Source organism: Capra hircus, chromosome 5 (assembly GCF_001704415.2).
Source record: "Capra hircus breed San Clemente chromosome 5, ASM170441v1, whole genome shotgun sequence".
Taxonomy (NCBI): Eukaryota; Metazoa; Chordata; class Mammalia; order Artiodactyla; family Bovidae; genus Capra; species Capra hircus.
The window spans coordinates 115953175-115970907 of record NC_030812.1 but is presented as its reverse complement, the minus strand read 5'-3'; the positions used below and the strand labels follow the sequence as shown (position 1 = coordinate 115970907).

Here is a 17733-nt window from a genome sequence, read left to right as displayed (position 1 = left end):
GGGGACCACAGGAGAAGAAAGACCCAGGCCCTGGCCTCGACAGCCTGCAGCGTGAGAAGAGACAGTCAGGGCCTCAGCTGTGGCCAGAATCCCAGCAAGATGCTCAGACACACCGTCTGAGACCCCAGTGTCCATCAGGCACCCGAGGTACAAAGACCAGAGTGGAGGCTGCCCCCCTCGAGAGCTGCGTCCAAGGGGACAGAGACACGAGCAGACCGTGGGAATCACGTGGGCGCCGTAGGGTCAGCCAGGGCAGGAGGGGGTGCTGGCAAGCTCGAGGAAGTGGGGGACCGGTGAGCAGAGCAGGCCAGGAGGAGGCCCCTGGGCATGGAGGCAGCGACCCCGTGCAAACGTCCCAACCCTCTTCAGTCTGGGCCAGACCCTCACAACACAGCCAATGCCTGCTCCTCCGGAAGTGGGCTTCTCCCCAGCCGCCTCAGCCCCGGACGTCAGCCGGGCCCATGCCCCTCCACACAGACACTCCAGTCGGGAAGCCTGTCTGCAGAAAGCTCACAGTCAGCGGACAAGTCCAGGATGAACACATCTGTGCTCCATGGATACGTGCCTCCCAGAAAATGACCAGGCTTCAGGGCCACGGAGAGCTCATCACCCCAACCGGAAGGACCGCCCATGGATAATGGGGTCTTAAAGGCCTGCACGTTCACCGTCCTCTGTGTCTGTTTAAATGTAACAAGACGTCACTTCTCCGTGGCTAGCTGGAAAAAGCATCCTATTTCCCTAATTCGTGAAACTGCTCTAAGAAGCAGAAAGCCAGAGGGCAGATAATATAACAATTACTGAGAAGAAGGGACTCGCAAGTTAATGACCTTATCTCATGAGAAGGCCCAGCTCTGAGATCTGAGGAGGCTCCTTCCCTGAGCTCCCTGCACCAGCCCATGAGCCAGAGGGCCTCGGGTAAGAGTTCGCATTTTCCAAGTAAGAGGCTGAGGTTACTTCCACAAATAGAAGATAAAAAGAGCAAGGGCCAAAAAGTTATGAACTTTGCTTTCAAATAACAACAATGGATAAAAAGATTAATTACTCAATTCAGTTCAGCTCAGTCACTCAGTCGTGTCTGACTCTTTGCAACCCCATGGACCACAGCATGCCAGGCCTCCCTGTCCATCACCAACTCCCGGAGTTTGCTCAAACTCATGTTCATCAAGTCAGTGATGCCATCCAACCAACTCATCCTCTGTCGTCTGCCGGGAGCCAGCATGAGGAACTCCACCCGTGGCAAAGGTCATGAGGAAGGAGGTTCAGCATTACACAAAGGCAGGATCCAGCCTCAGGAGACCCCCTGTTCCTGAGCATCTACCCTCAAAACCAGAGTCTGCCTACTTTACTGTTTTATGCTCTCACCTACACCTCTGACTTTACGGGGGGCTGTTCCCCCACCACCTCTCTCGGAGAAGGAGTTAACTTGCAGCTCCAGTCCATAAAAATTCCTGGGCATGACAAGAGTGTTTCAACTTACAAACTCCTCTGAAGGTTCTCTAGCCTGCCTGACAGGCTCGTCCAGCCACATGTGATTGTTCACGGCCCCCCAACTGTGAGAGGCATGAGATGCTTTAAACTTTCTAAATACAGATTCTTTTGAGAAGATAGAAAATTATTAGTATAGTATAGTGGGTTGATTAGGAATTATATTGGTGAAGGGTTTTTCATTTGTTAGGCCAATAGTTGCTGCTAAGTCTCCATATTCCTTGCCCTTATACACATTAATGAATATAACTAGCATATAAGAGAAATGAGTATTAACCTTTAAGACTAATCACGTTAAACCTTAGGCTAAGTAAATTCCTTTCTCAATTATAACCCACTGCACCCTCACCCTATAGGAATGTAACTTTATCTGGTACCTTCAGAGGGTGGCGCCTAGTTTAAGAAAAAATCACCCCTGGAAAAAATAAGTTTTCTGGTTGACTGACCGTTATCAGAAAGGGCCATAAAATGTCAGCAGGCCTCATGGCCAGAAGATGATGTAAAACCCCTAAGACCTTTATATACATTTATATGAAGCACCTGATTTTGATAAAGGTCAGGTCTGCTGACCCCGCATGACTCTGTATTCATCCCTATGTATAACAAAAAGTATATAAGCAAACCTGAAAATAAAGAAAATGGATCAGTTTCTGGAAAGACTGATTCCCCCGTGTCGTTCTTTCTTCCCCCTTCTGGCTGAATTCCCATCTGGAGCGTGGATGCTGGCCATGTCTACTTACTTGCCCGGGCTTCTAAGACCCACGCGAGAGGGAGCCCAAGGCGGGGCACCCTCTGCTATTCAAGTAGACGCCAGTGGCCTACGTAGATGGTGCAAATTCCTTGTCTTGGAGTTTTATTGGTATTCCACGTAAACCAAGTTATTCAGCCTCTTTTCTCCACTAATTTTCCTACTACACTATTTTTTTCTAATCTCTCTTTATATTTCTAATGAAATAGCTTTTTCCTAGGACGCCAACTCCATCTCCCCTTAGAATTCCCTGGATCCACTGAGGCTGGACCCGGGCAGTTGTCCCCTTCTCCTCCCACCTTCAATCTTTCCCAGCAAAAAGGTCTTTTCAAATGAGTCAGTTCTTCGCATCAAGTGACCAAAGTATTGGAGCTTCAGCTTCAGTAATTAGTGACTCACTTCAACAAAATCTCCTAAGTCCCGTGAGGCTCCAGGCACTCGGGCGCCAGCCCTGCTCCCGAGGAGGTGATGTGCAGGCCGAGTGAGACCTCATCCACGAGGAGACAGTCAGACAATAAGCTCCGAGACGATCAAAGTGTGAACCAAAGTAGGGCGGGGTGTCTCCGACAAGGCTCCACTCTCTGGAAGGCCCAGAGGACGCAGACGCCTGAGGTCACGGGTGAGGAAGGGAGGACCCCAGACAGCGCCATGCAATGACTGCTTGTGCGCAGCTGCCCTGCGCTGAGCAGACAGAGGAAATGCAGACAGACGGCCTGATCAGACGGGTCGAGGCGGAAGGGCAGGGCACAGGCAGGGAGGCAGCCGAGCCCCAGGTCCCGGGTCCCTGGTCCCTGGGGACGTCACCCGGTAGGTCACCCCAGGAGGTCCTACCCCCCGCAAAGACCCTCCCTCCATCCACAGCCTCCACCTCTGTCTGTGATTCCTTCCAACAGGGACTTCCAGGGTCCACCCCAGGAGTCTGGCTCGGAAGGCCTAGGGGAGGCCAGGGAACAGGCAGGCTAAAGGTTTCAAAAGCAATTAAACAGTGAGCAAAAAAATGGAACAGACACTTCACCAAAGAAGATCTGAGCATGACAAATCAGCAGATGAAAAGATGCTCAACATCCGTAGTCAACAGGGAAATGCAAATTGTGACCCCTAAGATGCCACTACACAGCTGTTTTTCAAAATGGTGAAAATTAACCAGATTGGCAATAGCACGTATGACAAGGATGTGGAGGAACTGGGCCTCTCACACATGGCACACCGGCACGGCCACCTGGGGAAAGGGCTTGGCAGCATCTCATAAAGTGTACAAACACATGCTGACCATGCCGCCCCGCACCTCACGCCTGGATGTCTTCCTAGAGTTACACATGACGGTTTAGGGCAGATGTACGTCTTAACGGGCCCAGCCAGCACTGGCTTGGATCAGCTGCGGTGTGTCCAAGTCTAACCCCTGCAATGCTGCAAACCAGAACCTGACTCTCCCTGCTTCTCCCTGAGACCAGCACTTCTAGACTTTTCCTGAAGCCCCTTGCTTCCGTCACCTGGTTCCCCCACATGCAGCTCCCCGCTGGCCAGGCCCTGGGCAGGGGTGCAGCTCCAGGAGGAACATGTGGGAGCTGAGGGAGGGGCCGCGGGGCCCACTGCCGGGGCCCAGTGCTGGGGCCCAGGGGCTTCCACAGGGATCGAGGTCCCAGCTGGCCACACCCAACACCAGCCAACACCGAACCAGAGGGGACAATCCTGCCTCTGAAACTGGGAGCCCACAAACTCAGCTCTACACAGAGAGTCTCAGGTGGCAGGAAAAACATAATGGTAAAGATAAACTAAAGGTCGCGTGGCAGACTCTATTTTCATTTTTAAAAATACCTTGAAACGAGGTTATAATATGTGATCTCTCATTTTCCAGATACAATAAGCACAGTTATTGAAGAGGACAATCAAAGAGAAGTACCTCAAAATGACTACTTCTGTGGGAAACTAATTTTCTCCTATTGTGTTTTGTAATCTAAAAGCACTTTGGCTTTAATAATCGTTTTTTTTTTTTTTTAACAAACTTACTGCACAGCAAGAGATATCAAAATTTAGAACTGCATTTACTAGAGCAATCAAGACGAAAAACAAATATTTAAAACAATAAGAAAATTCAGTTTTAAAGAGATGCCATTTATAATAGCAACAGACAATATGACAGTGAAGAGTAAACCGAATAAAACATACACGGGACCTTTTATGGAGCAATTTCTGAAGCTTCATTGAAAGGCATTAAAGAATGGTCTAAGAAAACGGGGAATCAGCATGCTGGCGAAAACCAAGACTGAATTTCATAGACATGTCAGTTCTCCCGAACTGATCTATAGATTCTGTGCAATTCCGATCACAAATCAAACAGACATTAGCAACGAACAAGAGCAGAATCTAAAAAAGACAACACACCAGCGAATGCAGCGAAAAGCAGCGGACTCACAGGCACAGAGAGCTAAGCAGAGGCTGCCAGAGCGGAGAGCGGAGGGCGGGTGGGCTGGACAGGCACAAACTCGGAGGCGTAAGACAAGCCGTCAGGATCTGTTGCACAACACAGGGAATACGGTCGATATTTTATAACAACTGTGAGTGGAGTGTAAGTTAAAGCCTGCGAGTCACTATCCTGTACAGCTGCAATGTGTAACACTGCACGTCGGCCACACTTCAATTTGAAAAGAGAAAACCCTGGCCATCTGATTCTGGGACCTCCATGGGCTCCCCACCTACGTGGAGGAGGAAAGCCTTAAGATGGCCTGATCGGTTTTGAAGGTGGGGGTGGGTGGGTGTTGTGTATACTCCCCACCAGGTACTGAGACTTCTGGTGAAGCTGGATGAACCAGGCGTGTGATCTGAAGGTAAGCTGAACACTGCGGCAAAACAGAGGCCGCGCGCGTCTTCGTCTGTGCGTGTAGCCTCAGTGATTTCAGTCGTGACCGACTCTGCGACCCTATGGACCCGCAGGGCTTCTCTGTCCCTGGGATTCTCTGGGCAAGAATACTGCAGTGGGCTGCCGTGCCCGCCTCCAGGGGATCTTCCCAACCCAGAGATTGAATCTGCATCTCCCGAGTCTCCTACCCTGCAGGCGGATTCTTTACCACTGAGCCACCAGGGAAACCAAAGCAGAGATCAGAGCTCTGCAAACGTGACAAAGACGGGAACAGAAGGGACCCTGCAAACGTGGGCAGAAAAGCTAGACCGGTCACCACGGGAGGAAGGGACAGCGGACTCCCGTGCACAGCACACACAGCCACTGGATGCCGGCGAGCTAAACAGGAGCAAACGGTAACACCTCAGAGCCTTGAGGTGAAAATAAGGGAGGAAGAACGGCTTCAGGGTGTCTCCTCAGGAAGCCAGCCCTAACTAAAGAGATGGGCACGCTCAAAGCCACGGCAACTGAGACTGCAGACCGCAACAGCCACCAAGAGGAAAGTGTCAGAAACAAGCCACAGAGTGGGAGGAGGGATCTGCCCCTACTGAGTGGCAAAGAGTCAGAATCCCCAATATATAAAGAGTAACGCACAACAAACAATTAGACCAACCACCCACAAGAAATCAGGCAAAGACAGAAGCAGGCATCTCCCAGAAGGGGACACAGAAGCACAGGAAGAGATGCTCACTCCATGGGTGATCAGAGACGAGAAATGAACACTGCCCCCAGAGGGACAGACCGTGAGACGCCTGGCAGCACCCAGAGCCGGAGGGGTGTGAGCACCAGACGGCTGGTCCTCTGCCAGAGAGCGCTGGAGCGGGACCACCCTCTGGAGACCAGCCCAACATCATCTGCAGAGTTTACCAGGCTGACACCCAACCTTGCAACACCTTGTTGTTGTTAAGTTGCTAAGTCGTGTCTGACTCTTCGTGACCCCACGAACTGCAGCCCGCCAGGTTCCCCTGTCCTTTATCATGCCCCGGAGTTTGTTCAAACTTATGTCCGTTGAGTCATCACCTTACTTCTTCATAAACGATACTGAGAAATCCCTGCCAGTGGGCACCTGCAGAAGTGTAGGTGAAGGTTCCAGGCAACACTGGTCCAATAGCAAAACCTGGAAACCACCCAAATGTCCCCCAACAGGAAAAAGGCAAGAGAAAGTGTGGGATATCTGAGTAGCAACTGGACACACAGATTGGCTGAACCCTAGAAAATAACGTAGGTGAAGAAAGTAAGGCTGCAGAGACCCGACCACTCAGACAGAGGAATGATCGGCTCCAGACCACGGCTCCCCGGGTGTCACGTGACCTGCATTAAAGGCGTGAGGAGAGGGAGGGAGACACAGGCCAGGAGAGCGGGCATCTCCTGGGGAGGAGCCTGGGGGCGGCTGAGAGCTGCAGGCAGCCTCTACGTGACCGGCCACACTCCGGTGGGTCACCCTAGGATGGGGCTCTCAGTCCTACTCTGGGCGGGGGGCCCACGTGTGTAAGCCACAGGCACACATACACTCCAGCTGTGTTCCTTTGCACACACCGATGTTTGCACAACAAAAAAAGGACAGTGAGCACTGCGTGTTGGCGACTCTGCCCCAGGGGCCACCCCAGCCGCCACCGTGGGTAGAGCCGCCGGGACGGCGGGCGTGGGGCTCCCTCTGCAGGACGTCCGGATCCCGGCTCTTACCTCTGTCACTTTGGGCTGAAGTATCAACGCTTCGGGACTCATTCGAGGGATGTCTATGTGGATCTGGAGACAGAGGAGAAAGACACACGGATTTTAAAAGCTGACAGACGTCGCGACAGGCATGATGATTAAAACAGCAGCACGGAGCAACAGCAGCGGGTGTACTCGGGGTCTTGCCTGCTCTCTCTGGGCGGAGCATTCTCCTATGGCGGGGGCAGGTTCCATCCGCCGGGCCCCCGCCCGATCCCGGCATGACAGCCTTGCTACACACTTCCCACCCAGTAACAGCGGCTGGCCGGCTAGAAACAGAGCAGGCCCTCGGCTATTTAGTAACAGGATCCATAGCAATTAGCAAGCATTGATTTCCAGCCTCTGACACGGGGAGCAATTCGAGTACATCAATAGCGTACAAGTTTTTGGCCGTGACAGCTTCTTCTTGGAACCCGGGACACATTTTTCTGCACTGTACACAGTCCTTGGGGGAATCCAGGGCACTGTTCAGAGGCAGCATTTCAAAAGCCCTGGGAGGAACAGCGGGCCCCACCCAACCACCGTCTGACAGGAGAGTCATCACAGAGCTCACGCACCAGGCAGCAGCACCTCCGGCTCCGGTAAGCCTGCTCAGGGCTTGAGCCGGCATCCGGCCGGCCCCCAGCACCCCGCGTGAACACCCCACTGCAGCCAATGCTACTGCCATCCCCATTCACTCGGGCACACGGCCACACAGGCCAAGGGAAGGCGGCGCGTCGTGATGCCGTGGGGAGGGGGCTGCGATGCAGGTCCACCCTCGTCCATGCCCGTGACCACGAGGGTCCTGAGACCCACAGGGCCTGGGTCTCCTCACCCCCTCGCCAGCACCGTGGCCAGGGCCACCCCAGCGGGCTCTGCACCCTTGCCCATCAGAGCCCCGCCCCGCCGCTCAGAGCTGCCGGGGGACGCAGGGCCCTGGAGCTGCACGGCTCTGACTGGGGGGAGCTGCTCCCACTCGCGGGGCCCACCCTGAACTCTCCCCTCGGGTGAGTTGCCCACCCGGGAATGCGCTGCCCATCGGTGGCCCCAAGGGAGGCAGTGAGACTGCCCAGGGAGGAAACTGGGCCGGGGTCAGGGGCCGGCAGACTAGCGAGTTCCGGGAACGTGGACTATGAGGCGGTAGGAGAGAGGGAGAGAAGGGAAGTCGGAGAGGAGACGGCATCAGAGGAAGACAAGAAACAACCTGACTCAGACCCGCTGAGCAACGCAGGGAGGGATCTTTACGCCGAGACGTGCAGGCACCCGCGGTTTGGGAAGGAGACCCCGAGGACAAGGACTACAGTCTGCTGGGGCCGGAGCCCTGCAGCTGGCCACGGGCAGGAGACCAGAACCCTCCAGATCCCACCCTGTGGCCAGGGTGTCCGCCAAGGCCACCTCAGAGCTGACCCCACGCCATCAGACCCACGGAGGCATGCCAGGGGCCAGAGGAGCTGCCCGCCATGTGCTGGCTAGGGCGCAGGGCAGTGCACCTCAGCACCAGCTCGGCACACCCCGCCCCCACACACAGGACTGGGCCAGCTGGGGCGGCCACAATGTCCGCAGAACCCACAGGGCGGGGAGGACACGCCAGGTGAGCTGGGACTGACTCTTTGTGCTTTGGTCATGACAGCTTCACCCACAGAAACCTACAGAACAGAGGGCAAGAGAAGGGCGGGAAACAGACGGGGTCCTGGCTGCCCGGGGCTGTGCGGAGGCCAGGCCACACCCCTTGGGCAGACGAGCAGCCAAGGTCAGTTCATGGGTCAATCCCCGGGAGTGGGCAGCAAGTGAGGAGACCAGGGTGCCCAAGCCCCAGACCCGGGCCGGCTCCATCATGACCTAACAGAGCGCCTGAAACGGCCCTGCAGGACGGCCCAGGGTCCACCTTCAAGAGGCAGGCACATGGCCCAGGGCAGGCAGGCCCCAGCAGTGAAGCCTGTGCACAGTCATACTGACACAAACGTAGACACATTCAGGGACTCACAGTAACAGGCGAGCTTTTTATTCCCTGTCACAGTAACTGCTGAGTGAAGATGCGTGCAACCCGCCTTTAGTTAGCTCTCCCGCAAGAAATTCAGGGCAGGACGAGGCCCGCTAAATCCCGCAGGGAGATGCTGGGGTCGTCCAGAAATTCGTAAGAAGACGAGGCCCGCTAAATCCCGCAGGGAGATGCTGGGGTCGTCCAGAAATTCGTAAGAGGACGAGGCCCGCCAAATCCCGCAGGGAGATGCTGGGGTTCTCCTGTGCATGCCTTTTTTGGAATAAGAACATGGCAAAAACACAGGCAAAACAGTAACGAATGAGCCCACTCACGGAAACCAGCAACGCGGAGAAGCAGCCAGGCGAGCCGGCCTTCCCTGGCGCGATCCACACGCATGCTGCGTCCGAGCTCTGTTTCCCAGGGGCACAGGCGGCGTGGCCTGGGAGCCGCTGGAGTTGTAGACAGAGGACGAGGCCCAGTGCGGGCAGCATGGGCCAGAGGCCGGGAAGAGCCCACCTGGAGGGTGAGAAAGGGCCCCCGCCCTCTCCCTATGCCCACCATGAGTCTCTCTTCCTTCAGGGCTGCCAGGGCTCCCCTGTGGGGAGGGTGCTGTCCAAGAGCCCCCCTAACTTAGAGGACCGTGATGACCAAGCAGGGGGAAGGCCCATCTCTGGAACTCTCGGCGGCACTGCGCCACACCGACAAGCAGGCCTGGGTATCTGAGCAGAAAATTCAGCGACACTCCTGCACCCAGAGGCCGGGTGTGTCAGGGGTAACACTTCCACTGACGCGTCTCGGGAAAATCAGGCGCTCATCCCAGAATGCGAGGCAGGGCTGCCAAGTCCTAACCACCTTTTTGTTTAACGGCGGCTCAGACCGTTCTGAATTCTCACATGGTACAAAGACAAGGAGACTTAGGGAGGCCTCCAGCAATTCCAACAGCAAATTCTGGATGCACGGTGAACCGTAAATCAATTTCAAGTATTTTGCCCATTATGCACAGCGTCTGTCAACTGACTATTCAAGAGGCCGTAATTATACCCATTTTGTATTAAACTAAATAGCCAAATGATAAGCTGGCTACACCTCTGCTGTGGACTGAACTGCGTCCCTCCAGAGCCAAGCTGAGCAGCACGGCTCTCCTCAACGTAAACCACGCCCCCGATGGCAGCAGAGGTCAGCGCCTGGGGCCCCGGGGACTCACTCCTCTGACCTGACCCAGAGGGATGTCGACCTCTGACCTTCAGGTCAGACAGCCCCTGAGTCACAAGACACACTCCACCCAGGGCTCTGGGCTCTCTGTTCTGTGGCTCCAATGAAAATACCTTCCCACTCCTGTAGGAGGAACTGGAAATGCCCAAGGTGCTATGTTTAGGGGAAATTCACCATTATCAGGAAAAATGAAGATCTGTGGCCCAATCAGGGGCCTGCCAGGTAAAGCACTTCCACCAAGAGAGATGTCACCAAGTGAAAGAATTTTCAGTAACAAGAAAAAAGAAAACGTGTTCCCACCTGTCTATAGGTATCCTGGTGAACCTCATCATTCCTGGAATCGTAATAGTGATCGATAAAAGCAAAATATTCTTTCTGTTTCCTTTGGAGAGTGGCTGGTCTTCGGTCTACATTGGCAGGAAGGTAACCCTGTGTGAGAAAAAAACACGAAAAGAATATACACTTAATAGTAACTCGTGGAATGAGTAAGTATATAGGGTTAATGGTAACTCATGGATGGCATCACCAACTGAACGGACATGAATTTGTGCAAACTCCGGGAGCCAGTGGAAGACAGGGAAGTCTGGCGTGCTGCAGTCCATGGGGTCACAAAGAGTCGGACGCAACTTAGCAACTGAGCAGCAACGACTCATGGAATCTCTATGAGAAGTCTTTAATCAAAAGGCTCACATCTTTTCCTTTTTTTTAAATTTCATTCTGTTTTTTCTGACACGCTGCACAGCATTTGGGATGTTACTGATAGTTTCCCGATCAGGGATGAAACCCTTGTCCCCTGCAGTGGAAGCACAGCGTCTTAACGACTGGACTAGGGAATTCCCAAAAGGCTCACATCTCGAAATGAGCTTGGTGCTCTGAAATGCGATATAGAGAGGAGGACATAAATGAAAGGCAGCGAGCTGAGCCCTTGGGAACTACAGCCCTGCCCGTCCTCCCCAGGGGTCCGGGCTCGGCACTGCAGCCTCCCCGGGGGTGAAGGATCTTCACCCGCAGACGCACAGAGGGGCAGGGGCCCAGCGGCGGGCTGGCATCCACCGAGCTCCCACAGCAGGACGAAGAGCCGAAACCCCATCTGGACATGCTTCATACAGCACAGAGAGGTCAGGCATGTGCAGGCCTACATGTGTGTCCATGACACACCCAGGCACACACAGACACATGCGTGTGCCCGTGTCCACACGTGTGCGTTTTCTCCTCTCTCCAAAGACTCCTGGATCTTGGCAGCCGCAGTCCAGGTCCAGACTCAGCGAGGGTCAGGCGGCAAAGAGCGGCCAGGAAGAGCCCAGACAGCTGCCTCCCATTTCCCACTTCTTCAGTCAACACTACTGCATCACACCCAGAACAGAAGGTCCCTGCTTCACGGGAGTGGCTCCACGACAGGTGACAAGGCGCACAGCTGCGTGACGACTGCCCATGAAGATCAGAGCAGCCTGTCACCCCGAGTCCGTCCTGGGGCCCACCTCGGCCAGGTGGAGTCGGGAGTCACTCCCTCTGCCCCACACATCTCGGCTGCCACCCCAGAACCGCACGGAAATGGCACCACGGGGGCCGGAGCCCAGCAGCAAGGCTGCCCTCGCCCAGGTACTGTCGTCTGTCTGACTTACAACGTTGTGCCCGTCTCTGTACAGCGGAGTGACTCAGCTGTGCACACACTCACATCCTTTCCTTATATCCGTCCCATTATGGTTCATCCCAGGAGACGGGACACAGTTCCCTGTGCGCCACAGCAGGACCTTGTCGTTTATCCGGTCTGAACGTAGTAGCTGCATCTACCAACCCCTAACTCCCAGCCCTTCCCCCTCCCTCCCCCCCCCACATCCGCCCAGCAACCACGAGTCTGGTCTCTCTGTCTGTGGGTCTGTTTCTGTCTCGTAGACAAGCTCATTCATGTCGTATTTCAGACCTCAGCAGATGAACAGATAAAGAAGATGTCGTATGTGTGTGTGTGTGTGTGTGTATAATGGAATGTATAAAAAGAATGGCCATAAAAAAGAATGGAAGAATGCCCCTTGTGCAACACGGATGCAGCTGGAGATTATCGTGCTGAACGTGAAGCCAGAAGGGGAGAGAGAAACATCGCGTGACAGACCGCTGTCTCCGGAGACTCTTCCTGAAACCAGCAGTGACCCCCTCAACCCTTTCTCCCTGAGTGGAATTCCAGGCTATGGTTAAACCAGTCTGTGAAGCCACTCACTCTTTGCTGATCATCTGAGTTGTTTCTGGTTTGGGGTTATTTTAAATAACGACTGTTATAAATATTCTTGTACCAGGCTTTTACGACATACACTTGATTTCTCCTGGGTAACTGGGTCATAACGTAGGTGTATGCTTAATTTTCTCAGAAACTGCCGGATCTTTTCCCAGAAGGACAATACGGTTTTCCACACTAACTAACAAGGTCTGAGAACCTTAGAGTGTTGTCCATCTCTAAACATCAGTCCTTGTGAAGGGCTTTTACTTCATTTCCCAAATGATTCACGACGCTGAACGTCTTTTCGCAGACCCCTCTGCCACTGTTTCTCTCCTTTGAAGAAGCATCTGTTCAAATACTTTGCCCGTTTTTTTTTTTAACCAGTTGCTTGCTTTCTTACTGAGTTTTATGAGTGCTATATACATTCGAGATGCAAGTCTTTTTGACAAATATATGCACTCTGATTATATTCTCCTAGCCTGTGGCTTGCCTTTTTAATGTCTCAAACAATAGCAGTTTTAAATGTTCGTGAAGTCCAAAGGACAGTTTTCCTTTTATACTTATATTTAGCAGTTCTTGTGCCCTGCATGAGAAGGATTTTCTCCTTGCTTTTTCCCTAGACGTCTTAAAGCTCATTCCTTGTGTGTCCCTCCTCACCCCTCGGGGATCCCTTCAGCGGTCACTTCCTCAGGAGGGTGGGCCTGGCCCAAGTGGGGCCTGCTCACACAGCCCCCCAGCAGCACCCGGCAGGCACCTAACTTTCAGTGAGTGACCCCACCTGAAAGTGGGCAAATGACCAAACACAGCTGCCGCCTTTCAGAGTGTCTCCCCATCCACGGTGGACATCATTGTGTTTGCTGTCAAACAAACAGCGTCCTGGAGAGCCTCTGGGTACCACATCCAAGGCCCTTCCTTCAGGGTGAGCAATCCCCTTCCTTCAGGACAAGTCCTGATGAGCCAATGTGCCCCACCATTCCACCAGCTCCAGTGACCGACAGGCTCAGGGGAAAAGGGGGAACCAGAAGCAGGCACAAAAGCCAGGTACAGGGTGTTCTCTGCGGCTGCTTGTGAATCAAAAAGAATGTGCACAGTCTGGAGCTGTGGCAGCCATCCTGTGACCATGAGGGAGAACCACGAGCCACAGACCTACCATAAAGAGCTGACGGGAGGACAGCCGTGCTCAGCCTGGAGGATGAAGTCGCCCTAGGTCCAGCTGCCCCTTCTCAGCCGTGTGAGCACGTGCATCCCCTTTACCCCACCATAAAGGGCGGACGCGAGGACAGCCGTGCTCAGCCTGGAGGATGAAGTCGCCCTAGGTCCAGCCGCCCCTTCTCAGCCGTGTGAGCACGCGCATCCCCTTTACCCCACTTTGGGCGCCAGTTAGCATCTGTTCTGTATCATAAACTACACACTCATGCACATTGTTCTAACACATTTGGATCACATCATTTAAACTTTTTATTAAGCGTGTATTGAAATATGTGTGCACACGTTGCCCAAATATGTGTGTGAATGATCACAAAATGAACACATCTCAGGGCGCGCTGGGGACCTCCCGGCCACTGACCCTTACTCCTGACCTGCTGTCAGAGGTCCTCCCTGACTCCTCACACCTGCCAGGTTTTGCCTATCAGGTTTCTGAACTTTACACACATGGAATCTTCTTCTTTTCTTTTCCGCCTCATTGCTTAAACTCGGTGCTACATTTGAAAAAATCCATTCGTTCTGGAACACAAACCAGTGGTTAATTTTCACTGCTGCATAACATCTCCATGTGCAAAATCCATTCTGTTAACAGACATCCGGGCAGTGACCAGGTTTCTGCGATAAACGTTCTCATGCCTGCCTTTTACAGCACACGACATCCATTTTGTTAGGTGTATAACGGGGAGCAAAGGTCGGCGTACCTTTGACAGGTTTTGCTGAAGAATTTCCCAAGTGACTACACTCCCGGGGGACATGCACGAGAGCATAGCCTCCCTTCTTCCCAACGCCGGGCACCACCACCTTTTCCTTACAGCCATGCTAACGGGCTCATGGAGGTGTCCATCAGCTGGCAGGCCTCAGCTGCCTCTCCAGGGGCCTGCGGGAGGCCAGGCGCATCCTCACCCGTGAGCAGCCCTCCCCCTCCTGTTCAGTGGTCCGCCCCCTCCTGCTTCGCAGGCGCCGGCCGCACCGTCTGCACGGCAGGCCTGCAGTAAACATCACCTCCTCCTGCCTGTGGCTTCTTGCCCATTAATGACATCTTTTGATGAACAGAAGCTCCTAACCTGAACGAAGCCCAATTTACTTTTAATGACTAGTCCTTTCCATGGCCTTTTTAAGGAAATTTTCTCTCCAACATTCTGTGCTTACATACCTGGACTTAAAATCGTGAACCCTGGCTCCCACTGACAAAGCGTCTTGTTCTCCTGCGGGGCTCAGCAAATGCCAGCCCACCGCCCATTTCTGTAACCAGGACATTAGCAGCACGAAGCCATATCTGTTTGCCCATGTGTGTGGCTGTTTGCACATGACTGAGGCAGAGCTGAGGAGCCGGAAAGTGACCGTGTGACCCACTGAAACACATGCTTAGACGCTTGCTAACCAGCCCGTTACAGCAGAAGCTTAGCAAGCCGTGCTCTGCAAGCACTGGCCCCCAGGGCTCGGTGGCCTGCCACCACGTGAACGTCTTCATCACACACTTCTGTCTAACCTTTCCTCGATTTCTCAACATTCCGAATATTTTCAAATGTCTAGTGCTCCGAAATACGTGGTGCTGAGCAATGTCTGATTTTTCCTGGAGTAAAATGTCTACAGGCACATCATCGGCTCAGTGGGACACGGGATATGTTTAAGGCTCTTGATGCTTCTTTTCCAAGTGACCCTGCCAGGAGGTCAGCACTTTACACCCCAGCAGGCTTGTCACAGGTGTCGCCCGTCCTCCACCTTCTATAGCAGCGAGGAGGAGCCCCCCAAAGAACAGCCGCCCTAAAATGCCCTCAGTTCATTACGACCCACCGGAAAGGGGCCCTGCTGTTCCCGGCGTGGCAGCGGGTCCAGCTGACAGATCCCTGCAGTCGGCAGCGCGTGGCCCCCTTACCAAGGGAGGGAGCGGCCGCTGGTCCTACCTGCCTCCACTTTCTGGTCAAATGAGGCCTCTTGTATCCCAAAGAGCAGACCGCTCCGCACACTTACACCAGCGACAAAAACCACCACCAGCCCCCAGTGTGGACTGAAGACGCGGGCTGCCTCCAGCGCCTTCATACCAGCCGGTAAAGCGCCCACTTGAGCAGCTCAGACCCCGCCCCCTTCGGCCAGCATCACCCAAAACCACCCAGAGCCCTCCTCCTGCTCGGACCCCAGCCCAGCCCTGCCGAGGGCGTGAAGTTACAGGGGAGGGGGGCCAGTCACAGCTTCAGAGAATCCATCTGGGAGCCCAGGCACCCACCAGGCCCAGGTGGGCCTTGACAGCCACGTCAAGCCCCACTGCCTCCTGGACAGTGGCCATGGGCTGGGTTTACTTATTTTTCTTTGTCCTGAAACTGCCACAGTCCCGGGTAAGGAAAGGGAGGGACAGCTCCTCGCCAGGGTCCTGCTGCACACAGGCCTGGCTGCACCCAAGCCCCACCTCTCTGACCACCCCCAGCACTGGAGCTGCTGGAGGCCCAGGCCCCACCTCCCCCGCCAACCCCCAGCCCTGCCAGACAGGCCTCCCCGCTGGAAATGCCCAACCAGACCACCAGGCACCTCCTGCTCCCGCCCGGCCTGGCCCTTCCCACCTCTCAGCCCGGGATGCTCTCTCCCTTCCCCGGCCTGGCACCCCCAAGACTCAAGGCCCCTCTGAGCTCACGGCTCCCTCCACCCTGGATCCCAGCCCCTGCATCGTGGGCTGGCAGACCACCACTCGCAGGCCACATCCAGCCTGCAGGGAACCTTTTCAGGAACACAGCCACGCACCCTCATCATAGGAGAATCTCGCAGCGACGCTGGCAGCGAGCGGCCCGACGCTCCCCATGAAGCCTCCGCCTCCGCCCCTGCAGGGGCTGGCTTCCCCAGGAGCAGGCAGCCGCCAGCCGATCTTCCACGGGAGCGCGCGGCCCCATGAAGCCTCCGCCTCCGCCCCTGCAGGGCTGGCTTCCAGGAGCAGGCGCCGCAGCCGTTCCACGGGGCGGGCCGGGGGCCGAGGACACGTCCAGGCACTGCGCCCACCCTCCCACCCCTCAGAGAGCGAGCGGCTCCTCAGCGGGGCTGCCTGCTCTGCACCATCGGCCCACGCCCTGCTGGAGTCGGTGCCGCCCTCTCCAAGGAGCCCGTGCCGCCCTCTCCAAGGAGCCCGTGAACCTGGGTGGGACCGAGACCCTGCAAGGCCCCGTCCCTCCCTCCCCAAGTCCTGGCTCCCAAGCAGCCACCCCAGCCACCAGCCTGGCCCTCGGGGCCCCTCCTACTTCGCTCACGTTTCGTTTTGTGACATCAGCCCTTCCAAGATGCTGTGACCTTCAGTCACTGCGTTTACTGCCATCTCCTCTCACTGGCATGCCAGCTCCAGCACGCAGGAATCCTCGCCCCTCTGTTCACAGACATCCCCAGGGCTCAGGGTACTGTCTGGCACAACAGATACTCCACAGATACTTGGTGGATGAAGGCACGAGGTCAACAGATCTGAGATGACACTGTCACACCCCAAGAAGGGTCTCTACCCAGAAGGCTAGGAGGTCGTGTCTGAACTAATTCATGAGAAGTAGGGGGCTCAGTGGTAAAGAATATATCTGCCAATGCAGCAGACGTGGGCTCGATCCCTGCCTTGGGAAGATCCCCCGGAGGAGGGCATGGCAACCCACCCCAGTACTCTTGCCTGGAGAACCCCATGGACAGAGGAGCCCAACGGGCTACAGTCCATGGGGTCGCAGAGTCGGACGCAACCGCACGACTAAACACCAGGAACAGGGAGGGGCTGGCATCCTCCTCTGGGCTGGGTCTGGAGACTGCGGAGCGGATGGAGGTGAAGAGGCAGAGGACAGCCGCGGGGAGCCCTGGGCAAGCTCGAGACGGCCTAGCACGGGAGGAGCGTGGACACGCGTGCAGTGGCCGGGTCAGGGCACCGGGGCCGCCACGGGGGCACCGGCTGCAGCCAGAGGGGACAGCCTAACACAGAGCACCTGCGGCGGCACTGGTGGATTCTAACTGAACGGGAACAAGGACCCAGAAAGTCTCGCCAGCCTCAAATGTTAACTAAAGAACCGAGACAGTACTTCTGACAGGCAAGGGCATCGAAGCAGGGACGCGGGCAACAAGCAAGCCCACACAGCCTCCTGATGCTCCCCTTCCTAAAGGAAAACACACACATGCAAGTTGAGGTCTCCAGATAATTAAGCAAGACTGGAAATTATGCAAATGAAATATATTCAAGTATGCAATGAATTTTAAATGACAGAACTACAGAAAACTTAATTGCTGTATTAGCATGCTATAAAAACACTAATCATAAATGTAAAACAATGCATGCATATACATATCGGAATTGTCCCGCT

The 17733-nt window shown here is 54.9% G+C and overlaps 1 protein-coding gene across 1 annotated transcript in view; it reads right to left on the bottom strand.

The window, feature by feature from the left end:
- TBC1D22A (TBC1 domain family member 22A) overlaps nt 1-17733 on the bottom strand; it is a 271283-nt gene that overhangs the window by 159870 nt on the left and 93680 nt on the right. The window contains exons 6-7 of the mRNA XM_018048921.1: nt 10315-10443; nt 6813-6875 (exon numbers count right to left, since the gene is read on the bottom strand). Of these exons, the coding sequence (XP_017904410.1) occupies nt 6813-6875; nt 10315-10443 (192 nt within the window). The remainder of the gene's footprint in view (nt 1-6812; nt 6876-10314; nt 10444-17733) is intronic.